Source organism: Periophthalmus magnuspinnatus, chromosome 4 (genome assembly GCF_009829125.3).
Source record: "Periophthalmus magnuspinnatus isolate fPerMag1 chromosome 4, fPerMag1.2.pri, whole genome shotgun sequence".
In the NCBI taxonomy this organism is placed as follows: Eukaryota; Metazoa; Chordata; class Actinopteri; order Gobiiformes; family Gobiidae; genus Periophthalmus; species Periophthalmus magnuspinnatus.
This window is the reverse complement of record NC_047129.1, coordinates 1,206,102-1,218,778: the sequence shown is the minus strand read 5'-3', so window position 1 is coordinate 1,218,778 and position 12,677 is coordinate 1,206,102. Positions and strand designations below refer to the sequence as shown.

The following is a 12,677-nucleotide window of genomic DNA, read 5'->3' as shown; positions in this document are numbered from 1 at the left end:
ATCTGAGACACCACAATACAGAGTAGCAGGAAAAGAGGAGAGGAAGAGAGCGAGAATTCAAGTGGGTTGTTTCCAGAAGATATCCTAGTGATTGTGAAATGGTGTTCCACTGCGAGATAGGGCCACGGTTAAGTTCAGCCACAAGGGGTCAGTAGAGAACACCCGACAGCACATGAGAGCAGATAGGTTTCAGAAAATATAGCTGCTTTTTTTTGTCAATTGGCTTTGGAAAGAAGGATCTCTTGGGAGAACATCTACCATTTGGTACAGGGCGGATGGATAAGTAGTTTGTATGTAGTAGTAGTTTTTGAGCTAAACCAAATGATGCTGTTTGTCGACATGGTGAATGGTTCAGGGTGTGTTTTGTGACTTAAATGGGACAGTAACCTCCAAATTCTCCATCTTTCTTTATCATTCCAGCTCTCAAAGTCTGTCATAGAAGAAGCACACACGCAGCACGTTTCATCATTCAGCACAACACCATTAAGGCCATTCCACTGTCTCTCGCTATCATTAATCTTGCTCAGAATTTTGTCCTTAGCAGCATCTTTATGGACTTTGGCTGTAATGCAACTTATACATTTATGTGGAGTCATACAAACTAAACATGTTTCCTCTGTTTTCTTGCAGGAATGCAGTTGATGGTAATAAAAAGCTGTACGCAATCTACGATACAAGGTAAGAGTTTTGTGCCTGATTGACATTATATTAGTTGTTTAACAGAACAATAAAGACAAACACTTTTTATTTCTGTATTTTGTGCAATCAAAACCAAAATAGAGCTAAAAAGTTGCTGTAGATTAGACTTCATAGTGGCTGAAGAAAACACAATATGTATTAGCCAAATCCTCCATCTTGATGTATATTTAAGATCTGACTATTCAAACAGAATATACACAGAATATACGGTAATGTTAACCACCACAGACAACGTGTAGGGTAAATATACCTGTTTTTAAAGTGATAGAAAACAGACCATTATCGTTCAGATAGTTATGCCATACATGTGGGCCCTAGTGACACAAAATGTACATCTTTTTTGAGTATTCTGAGTATGATAATCAAAAGATATTTTGACAATCGAAATGGGCTAAATTATTAGTTGAGGTTTAAGCATTCAGATCAATTTGAAATAACTAAAATTACACACAGAAGTGCAGAAATATCACTTCATACTCATGTTTGAAAGACAAGAGTCGTTTTTATCAGCTAATTTCAACAGCATTTTTAGATTTTCTTTGTGTGTGAGTGATACACCCGATATTCCAATTGTGTATATCTTAAAAACAACAGGATTGATGTTTTGCAAACCTCTATTCACTCATTATTCTATTCTTATCAGGCTACATTGCATTTCTTATTTCAGTGTCATGGATCTCATACAACTGCCTTTTAATTGCAGATACAATTACTATCCATTTCCTTCCATTATACACTTAAAACAAGCAGTATTTTCATTCACTGGTGCAAAACTGCCAGTCCAGATATGTGTGTTGAACATGTGAATAATGCACTGTGCAGTGGCGTAGACTATCAGAGCAGAGATGAGCAGCAGCATGAGGACTTTAAGTGACACAGGAACGCCTCTGGTTTGACAAGGGCCAAATACAACATGACTGTGTCTCCCTCCAGCAGCAAGTCAAGTGTCTCTCAATATGTCTTATGATGACCTCAGACCACCTCATATCCTACCGCTTCCACTGAGTTAACCATTTGAACTTGTGCTCTGTGGTGAGACCTGAGTATATGTAGGGAGGAATTCATCATAGCTCACGTTTAATACTTTAATACTAGGGATAAAAAGTCTGTAAAGATTAAAATGTGTTGAGAGAAAATGTGGTGTTTCCTGCAGCGTGAAGAGTAGGCTATCTCAAGACTACCACCTAATAGTTTCATAGTTTGCTGCAAGAAAATGATTGGTTTTCATTATCCACAGTGTAGGCATACACTGTGGATAATGAAAAGTTAGTCCCAGCACTAAAGCAAAGTAGTAATGATCGACATACGAGTTATAAAAAGGCTCAACAGACTACTGATATTACGAATTATCATAGAAAAAAACTCCCCTTAAATACAATACCTCACACAATCCTTCAATAAAAACTCAGGAAGAAAAAGTTGAATGCTTTACTCCGGAAAGTGGTTTTACGCATGCGCACACACCTGCCGTGGACCTGTGGATCTCTCTTTGCTGTAAAGTGCTGTAGAGAGCTTACAGAAGGGCGTGTGACAAAAAAGAAAAGCGGCTGTCATGGAGAAATACAGACTAATGCAATCTAAAAGCTAAAGAGGATGGAGATACGGGACCAGTGGGTAGCTTGAGGTCCTCGGCAGAGTTTCCCTGAGCTCCTCTCCCTCCTGCCACACAAGTAAACGCACTGTCGTCTCTGCCCGATGAAGCATGTTCAGAGAGTCCGCTGCACTAGAGCAAGGCACCATGTGGAAGGAACCGTCTCACCTGATTTAGCGGTGCGCGTCAGGACCGGAGCTTCTCCATTTGCGCATTTGTTGAACTCTGGATAGCGGCTCCAGCGGCACTCAGACGCGCGCACAGACAAAGGGGGGATGCCGGGCTGGAGGCACGGGGGATCGGGGCTGTGGGACGCACTTTCTGTGGCGCTGGTGGTGTCTGTGATGTGTTGCGCCCAGAGGTGAGAGGTGGCGGGGTCCGGCGTCTGGGGAGTTTTTTGTTTTGTTTTTTTCCAAGCGCAAAAGTGGGTCTTGTCGTCAAAAAAATGGTCTAAGTGTTCTTTTTTGTTTGTTTTCCAGCGTTAACGAGCCCGGGAACATGTCCTTTGTCAAAGAGACGGTAGATAAATTGTTGAAGGGCTACGATATTAGACTTCGGCCAGACTTTGGAGGTAAGCAAAGGTTCCTCTTTACTTGATGTGTCCCACCCAAAAGTGTCCTCGCAAAGTTTCTGATTTATTGTAACCTTTTCTTGTGCATGTTCAGGTCCGCCAGTTGCTGTGGGCATGAGCATAGACGTGGCGAGTATAGACATGGTGTCAGAAGTCAACATGGTAAGTCTTTTATACCATGGACTATTGCCTTTTATATAATATAGACCTAAGTATTATAACTGATTATGATACTTAGGCCTATATGATTGTTCAAGAAACACACATCTGTTGTTTGTGGACCTTCATAACAAAAGTTTGCCATGTCTTTTATGCGTATTACTACTGCATGTGTGGTTCACTGACATTGTGACACAAATAAATCCTGCTCAAATTTAGGGTCACAGGATCACCTTCACTTGTCCTCATTCACTCTTTACAAATAAGGACCTATTTTTTGTGTAAATAAAAGTGTAATGTAATGTTTTTTTAATCTCTTGCGTGCATGCATATTGTGTTCACTGTAAAGCCCAAACAGACATTTTAGCATTTTATTAGAATCGTGACTAATGTTGAAAATGATTGTTAATTATTTTAATCAACCGTCATACCTCATTCCTATACAAGACATAACTCACCAACTAAATGCGATCAGCGGTCTTTGCAAGCACCCAGTCTGTTTCCACACTTTGCACTCGTCTCGTAGTGGCCACATTGCTGCAGCTTGTCTGACTTTACACCCCTGGTCCACTGACTGCTGCTGCTGCTGCTGCTTATTTGCGATGCCAAATGATCCTGCTAAAATATGGGGTCACCAAGTTATGCCTGCCATGTCCAATTCTGTTAAACTTGGGTCGCAACCAATTGTCACTCAGGGTTGTGTTGGCGTACCGCGGGGTCTGTAGTTTATTATCTATCTGGAATCTATCATTGGGATGAAGTGCTGACCGAGGCTGGCCAGTTGTATGCTAGCAGGAGGAGACGGCCCCTGACATGTTGCCCTGACAAGTATATGTGATGAAATGTACCCATGGTGAATTATAGTGCCCCTTACCACACGGATCACAGCTCACACTCTCACTCTCTGCTGCCGGTGCTTGGTATTCATATTTAATAATGAGCCAAATGAGTAAATTAGCCACTCTGACAGCTAAAATAGTGTGCAAGGGGACACTGGATTACTTTTGTTTTAGCATAGTTACTTTGGATTACATAGGCCTAGGGAAAGTAGCCTGTGTTTTTATATATGTGAACTGGTTAGGAAATGATCTGTTTGGCTTGTCTCAACAAAGAGAAATAAGACTCTCAACAAAATACACGGACATCCATTCTTACCATGAACAAGTTGATCTGTAATTTGACCTGGTGGTTATGTCATTTGCTTCTCACCATGAAGATGATTTGTTTAATGCCAAACTGTAGAACATTTTAGGGAAAATAATTACATCTCCATCGAGACAAGTAGGTGACAGACCCTCCAACAGAAAATATACATAGTATTGCTTAAAGATCTTAAAAGATTACTAGGATTACAGGTTGTACATATGAATCGTCAGACTAATATATTGATCCTAGCTGCTTTTATTAGAGGCTACTACATGCTTTTAACCTGAGTGTTTGCCTGTACAGCCGTATAAAAGGCTCCTAAGTGGTGATCATATCGTTTACTGTCTCAGGCATGTCCTCATACAGAGGAAGTATCTCTGCTGTGGCAGCAGTAATCAGGCACTGTCCCAGTGGCCTCAGAGCAGTTTGGTTTAATGATAAGCGGGAAGTCTTTCTGATATTTAAATAGTGGCATCCTTTATAAAACATGTTTAATTTAATTTAATTGGTAATGGTAAGGCCACTTTGACCTATAGCTGCCATTGAATTTCTATTCTGTTAAATCACTCTCACTAATATCACTGCTGTATTACTGTCACATTGCTAATACTGTTACCACTTACCTACTTTGCTGCCTGACACATATTTAATAGATTTTCATTTGTATTTGAGTTTCTTGTTCCAGGGTAATGAGAATAATGCATGTTCTTTCAAGTGTATGCTTTACATTTTAATCTTTACTTCTTGACTAACTCATCTCCCATTGTTACTCACGTACCTTTAATCAGCCAAAGAGCCAGACGATGAAACAAATGAACCTCTCCCTTTTGGTGCTCTATAATTATCATTGGACAAGCCTAAATTTGACACTGACACTAAAACAAACACGGCTGACAGTTGAGTGAGTGCTGTTTCCTGTATCCACTCACTTTCCTCCTTTCTCTTTCCTGATGTCTGTGAGAAGATGAGACCTGTCAATCATCCACTGTCCCACCTCCCCACAAATGTCATCCATCATTGCACCCACACATGGAGCTGAACTTGGCATTGCAAACTACTTCCCTGTTAAATGATTAGCTCTCTCCTTAATGCCCGACTCTCTGGTTGGTTGGTTAGGTTGGATGGTCGCTCCTAATGGTGTGTGTGTGGGTATTTGCAGTAGCTTTTAATCTGTTGATGGGATCAGCGAGTACATTTAGTGGAGTTGTTGGGTGCACATGCCCAGGCTGAAGGAGGAGTGTGAAGCAGACGGATTAGAACCGCAGTACAAGGCAGGTCTGTCTTTGTACCACAGACTACAACAAACAAGGCAACAAGAAGCTCCTTAGATAATCGGATTGTGTAAATCATATTGGTCTAAAACCAGGGTTGAACTAAAGTTTATACCACAATCAATTTAGATATCCCGGATTTATTCATACTTAAAGGTGCACTGTGTAACTTGTATGATGGAAGGTCTTTGTCTGGAATGTTCCACAGTATGACATAACTACAGTATTTAGAATTTATTTCATTATCGATGTTTTGTTGATCAAAAATATTTGAAAAACATGCATTCTTACTGTGAAAGGGGTTTTCCCTCTCCACATCGGGGGGGATGGGGGTAAATTGGCTTGGTAGTGTCATCTGCTTGTCTCCATAGAGATAGATAAGTTTAATGCCATACTATGGAACCTTCTAGGCAAAACTGTAATATCTAAGCTTTTGGCAGGTAGAGGACCATTCCACCACAAAAGTTACATAGTGCAGTCAAAACAGGATCTAATCTTCCAATTTATGCCCCAACCAGATCAGGACTAAAAGGTCGAAAGTATCAAAAATCAGATACTGATCCATACTAAAACTTGTATCAAAACTAGATGCTCGTTTGAGCAAGTATTCGTACTAAAAAAGTCACAATCACAGGACAGAAACCTTTCCTGAATAGCTTTAGAATGATCTTGAGCTGTATCAGAACAAAACCACTTAGAGTAGTATATGCCCATGGACACTATGGGACATACCTGGACCACTGAGGGATTACACAGATATAAGACATGATAATGACATTCTATTGTCTACATAGTGAGTGTTTTTTTATTTTTTTTTAATTATCATCGTGGTATTGGAATAGGTATTGAATCTCGAGTCTATTCCTTAGTATCGAAATCGAATTTGTATCGTGACAGCACTAGTACAGAGTGGTCTGCAAACCCCAGCACGAGCACCTTTAGCCTCAACAGCTCTTTTCTTATCAGATTTTGTCTCGTGAGGAGGAATTTATTTAGTGTCTGATTGCACTTTTCTAAAGGTCGATTTGTGATCAATTTCTCCTGGCATACAGCCCAGTACTTAACTATCTCATTTTAAAATCTGTTTCAATACATCTTCATTAGAACATTGGAATCAGTGTCACTACAAAAGCCTTTAAGTAGCTGCAGTGGTTGTGGTGCTGGTGTTTTCTTATTTGCTGACATAGGCAGGAAGTGAAGTGAAGAAGCAGGAAAAGTCCTGGCTCCAGATCAAATAGATCTCTGACTTTTAGAGGCATTTCACTCACACATGCTGAACTACTCTGCACTGTTTTGAAAATGTGATTATTTGTAAGATGAACACAATGCAGTCTAATATCAGCGGCTGTAAAATAAACTGGAAATATATGAACAATATAATTTATACTGTATTTGAATATGTAGAGAGTGTTGGCGTGTGGCGGCTTGGATGCTATAATGCCATGTAAATTGTCCTAAATTGTTAGATTGTGTATATATATTCTATTTGTCAACCTCTAACATTCTCTGAGTAACAGCCTTATTTTTCCTGCTGCAAAGTATAGGTTATAATGAATCGGGTAGCTTAAAAGTACACTATGGAATGTTTCTGGTGAGGGGTCCAACACCAGCTTTGCGTTGAGATGTTATTGCTTTCCTGGAATGTACCACAGTAGGGCATTAAACCTATCTGACCGTCCATTAGAAAAATTGCAGTGCCTCTTTCAGTTACCACTCAAAGGCTGTAATCAAGTTTATCATGAATTGTGACGTATAGGCTCTAAGAAAACAATGACATACATTTTTGGCCATACTGTCCACACTCATTGCATGTTGTTACATTTCCCAATACCTAACTTATTCTCACTTTATACACACATTTTGCGTGGTACAGCATGTGGTTAAGTTAGCTCTTCTCTCATTAATTATCAGAATTTGCTGGACAGATGTCTCAGTGTTAGACATATGCACAAAGCAATGGAAAAAAATGCTAATATTACATTTTTTCCCCTCTATTTTCCGTCTTTGTCAAGTCTCCAAACAGCTCTGATAGACCTATACAACACCTTAGCGTGATGCAGCGCGCCGGCTTCAAACGCTGCCAGTTCTCTGTTTACAGTAAAACATTGGAGTTGAAAGGACCTTGTTGAAATGAGTTTGGCTGCTGCGTCTGGGCTCTCTCTTCTCTCAGACTGCTTTGTGAGAAGAGGAGCACAAAAGGTGTCTGCTACAGTCACACCAGGTATACACGGGCCGATGCAGGCTGTGTGGGCGCGCTCTGCTGTTGTCAAGGAGATGGGATTATTAATATATTTCATACTCGACTCTATCTACACCTATTTTAGCTCCAAGACGACGTGTGCTGTGTTTTTTTTAATGTTATTTATAAGCCGCTTGACAAAACAGATGGACATGATACAGCTACAGTGGATGTGTAAATGAGAGTAGTAGAGATTGTGATGGTGTTAAGTGGTAGAGGAGTTAACTTTGCACAGTTGTCATAGCTGATCTGTCGGGCTACGTGATCATACATTTACACCTTGCAAAGAAATGTTGCCACGCATAAAACTCAGCATTTCATAAACTTCTTTCATTAAAATAGCTTAAACATAATAGAGCACTAACAACATTTTGTCAACATTTTGGACAGAAAATGACTGAATATTATAATCTCTCTAAAATGGCAGATGGAGTATTTTCTTTAGCCTAATAATTTTGGTCTCCTTATTTCCCGCTCTTTTCAGAAAATTTGTATCTATATAGAGAGAGAATAGAGAGTTCCCACAGTTGGAGTCCAGTTGAAAACATATCTATGCTGTGATATAAGACCCACTTATTTAGACCTGTCAACACTAGCTCCTGCCCAGAGCCACTGAAGTTTGAAACCTCTTAGTACAGATGTTCTCTCAAGTTTACACTGAGGAGCAGCTAAAACGTCAGCCATTTAAAAAAAAAAAACCTCACCTCCGGCCCTGACTATGTACAAGGTAAGGAGAACTTAACGTACTGCATTTTTCAGTACACAGCAATATCTAGGTTTCACACTGTGCATTTGGCAGCAGTGGCCACTTGCAATCCAATATTATAATCATATAAGAGGAAGTATAAAATCAAGCTTTGGAAACCTGTCACCCCGATCTGGCCTAGAAAATATATTTTGGCTTTTATTGAGTATGAATCTAATCTAATCCAGGGTTAAACCAAAATTGAAGCATGGCTATACTTTCACCCATATACTGTCTAATCTATAGCAAAAGAAAATTTCAGTTCTGTCAACTGCACAGAGGTACAATGGTGGATACATACAGGACGTGCTAGTGAAGTTCCTATGTGTAGTTCCTATAGCCATTAAAGGTTATTGCATTGATCCCTTGTGTCTTTGTACACTGGACTCAGCAATACAAATCAAACATGCACCCACTGGGCCACTACAGTTTATAGCGGTTCAGCCTATTGGTCCAGTCACCGCAAATGAAATTAATGAAATTATGGCACTTGTATTTTAAAACTAATTTCACTATTGTAAATTAAAGGTTCTATGTTACGATATTTTATGATCTCATGTTATATTGTTGTTTCCTCATCACAAACATGTCTGGAGTTGTTTTTGTTTCTTTCACACACAAATCATGCATATTTAGGCTGAGTTCTCTCATAAAAAAAAGAAAACACTCTGTTCCACTTTGTGATGCCACTCCATGCACCTTTACTGGAATCATTTGGATGATTTCAGCCCTAGAATTGCCAAACCCTTCTCAACTAAAAGTAAAAGGAGCTGTTCACTTGAAAACTATGACTACATGACAGTGGAACAGAGCATTTTGAGTTTAGAGATCTAGACAGATAAGAAAAGATTACTCAAACAAACTTGTGGTTGAAGCAAAACACAACTCTGGGTATGTGTTTGGGAAGGTAACAGCATTGTCAATTTTGTGCAATATAGGACCTTTAAAAGTGTACAGTGTGAAGGAATGTTCCTCAGTATGGCATTGTCTCTGTCTATCTTGCATTTAATAAATTAGAAGTGTTTTTGCTAAAATAATAACCAAAAAAAGAGATAGACAAGTTTAATGCTATACTGTGGAACAATCCAGGCAAAGGAATAACATCTCCTTGGAGACATGGAGTGGTGGACCCGCCGATAGTAAAGTTACATAGTACACTCTCAATATTATTTGCTATTTGAGAAGAACTGGTATTTCTTAGAAGGATAAAACTTTAAATTGAGATAAACCAAGCTAACTATGGATTTACTATGGATCAATACAATTCAGTTTGTTTAGTGGACTAGTCTCTAAAATAAGTCTCTTTATTTTGTTCTTTAAGAAGATGTTTCTTTCCCATTAAATCTGAATCACTTCTATCTTGTATAATCATCTCTTTTATGTTTGGTAAAACAGTGCACTTTAAGGCCAAACCAGGTTACAAATACAGTCATTTCTCCCTATAGAAGCAAAGCTGTAAAACTTGTAACAGGTTATGTGGGTGGATCCCAGGACTGGAGTTATTAAATGCTTGGTTTGTGAAAAGTCAGTTTCTGAATCCAGGGGGAACACTTATCTGTCTGATGCAGCGATGAAAAGGCGTTTTGTTACACGGGGCGGCCTCTCAAAGTGCTATTCTTGTATTCCCCGCTGAGATCCAAGCATTGTGTTGACGTCGGCACTTTGTGAGTGGCACACAGTTAAAACACGTCTCAGTGCAGGAGAGACTGAAGAAGACACTGAAGGTTCCCACAGGGCCTCATTTACTCTGTCCCAAATGGTACACCTGGGACCTGGCAACAGCAACTGCACCCATCATCTCTACCTGCGGTGTAGAGGAGAGAAACAAGTGAAGGATTTGGCAACATTTTGGACTGGCTTCGGTGAGCATAGCATGACATAAAATTACAAAGTATATACATGACTTTAGAACGGTGCACCATTCATTTTGACAGAGCAGATGACAGCAGTACTTACCAAACAATATTTATATGTTTGTTAACCTATTGATAAAATGATGTTTACTCTTATTGATTAGTCCTTGTTAATTAGCTAGTATAGTATAAGATTTCAATTCTATATTTCTATGCCTGATAGTATGTATGACAGTATGTAAATCATTGTTTCATATTTTTTGCCTCATCTACAATAATTTTAATGACTAAAACGGTTATATTGCTTGATTTTTTAATTATAAAATCAAGCCGAAATCAAAGTATCAGACCATTGTGATTCACTTTTTGGGGCTTGATGTTGTTTTTAATTACTGTGTACCTCATTTTGTTCATTTGCACTCCTGTGATGATTCAAAAGAAGACACATTGATGCCCGTAGGAGCCACATTTTGCCACAGCTTGTTGGTACAGTTTGTTTGAATCCCTTATAAAGGCCATGCAGTGTGTGCCTGTACAACATTAAAATGGTGGTCCAGGTTAGAGTGATACAGTGTGGTTATAGGTAGGGATACACTGATCCAACCTTTTAGCTCCAATATCGATACTTTTACTCCTACTTGATACCTGATGTCAAACAATATCGATGTAGGGACCGAAAATGGGACTTTTTTCCTTAAGACATAGTTAACGTATTGCACAATGGATCTGTTATTTATGCTTCAGCTACGGCAACTATTGAACAGCTTCGTATGAATAAAAGTTCAAACATTATGAGATGTTCATCCAGTTAAAGGCCCAATCACGATATTGGCCAACCTGATATTATGAAAACAATACCCGATCCAGCTCATTTTTCAGTATCAGTGCTGATATTCGATACCAGTATTTGTATAGGTACATCCCTAGTTCTGTAATAGGTTTCCAAAGCTGGTGATGTTTTAAGATGATTTAAGACTATGTGGATGTAGGATCTGAAGGTCTGCAGACAAGGAGAAGGTGCATCTGTGGTGATTCACTCTGGAAATACTGTAGTTCTTGATGTTTTTATCTGAGGAAAATGGGATGGGATATACCAGTAAAAGGAATATTTGATTTATAGTTATATTCTGCTCCACTGTACTGAATGTAGCATACTCCGATTGTATTCTTTAAATTATTTACAAACAATCAATACGAGATTACATTAGTCAGTAACTTTGTATGTGATTTTTTTTTTTTTTTTTTTTAATTTTGCCTCAAAACCAAGCTCTTTTTTCTATTTCCCTACAGCCCACAATGTACAGTAGCAAGTGTTAGAAAATAAAAGTACTTTTTATTCCTTATCAAGTCAGCAGTTTGTTGCGGCGAGACCCACAGGGATCTACGGTGACAATTAGTTTGGTGTTGAAACAGTAGGTATTGAATTTCTGTCTGATTCCTGGCCTTTTTTGAACACTTTATAATGAATATGCGATTGCACCAGAGGGGTAAGATGTAGGCATTTTCATTGGAGCCAAGTTTGTGTTTATTTCCTGTTTATTTATTTAAGAGAGCATTAGTCAGCAGAATGGGGAGCCTGCTAAGCCATTATAAAGGGAGAAAGCTTTTGTGTTCTTCTGATGGACCCACTCAAAGTCACTGGGAATGAATTATTGACAGCACAATGATACGCTTTGTCAATAGACTCTTAAACAAGTTCCACATCTAAAGACGTTTGGTGGCATTGTGTTACAAATCTAGTTATATTTTAATATACATTTTTAGCACTAAAAATTGAAAAGTCGCTAACATTATTTTTGCCTATCATTTGCCTGGCTGAATTATACATCAGTTTGATCCCCACAGCCTCTGGCGCTTAATGAGCCAGAACCAAGCATGTTCGTGCAATCATAATTTGTTTATTTCAGTGAGGAACAAAGTAGCTCATTGGTCAAATCAAACAGACAAACAAACAAACAAAATCACATTTCCCTCAACTCAAATTAAGTTTAGTGCTTTACTCATTCATTCTGCAGAAATCCACAATGTTTTTCAGTCCCCTGTAATATTTTTTTTCCTCCTGAGCAGCCATATTTGTTTTGATACGATGGACCATATGTATTCCTGATTATCTACCTGTCAATCATGCCCATCGGAAGTCAGGGAGATTGATTAGTGACTAGACTTAAATCTTCATATAAGAAACAATGTTTGCCAGAGTCTCTTCATTATTCATAATTTGCTATACTTGATGACAAATACTAATGGCTCAGCTCCATTAAAAAAGTGGAGCGTTTTTTCCTCTCTATTGCAGTTATATTGTTTACAAATGATAAACAGTTTGTATAAGCAGTGTTTTTCCTTTGAACCAATCCAAATGAACCACCTTCACATTTCTTTTTCTTGTAGTGGTAGTTGCTCAAA

At 38.8% G+C, this 12,677-nt stretch overlaps 1 protein-coding gene across 4 annotated transcripts in view; it reads left to right on the top strand.

Moving 5' to 3' along the window:
- gabrb3 (gamma-aminobutyric acid type A receptor subunit beta3) overlaps nucleotides 1-12,677 on the top strand; it is a 44,172-nt gene that overhangs the window by 19,029 nt on the left and 12,466 nt on the right. For 2 of the 4 annotated variants that reach the window (XM_055221243.1, XM_033965150.2), the window contains exons 2-4: nucleotides 631-678; nucleotides 2,770-2,861; nucleotides 2,956-3,023. In XM_055221243.1, the coding sequence (XP_055077218.1) occupies nucleotides 631-678; nucleotides 2,770-2,861; nucleotides 2,956-3,023 (208 nt within the window). Of the gene's footprint in view, nucleotides 1-630; nucleotides 679-2,214; nucleotides 2,652-2,769; nucleotides 2,862-2,955; nucleotides 3,024-12,677 lie in introns of those variants that run through there. The other 2 variants (XM_055221244.1, XM_055221242.1) reach the window with 2 other exon arrangements.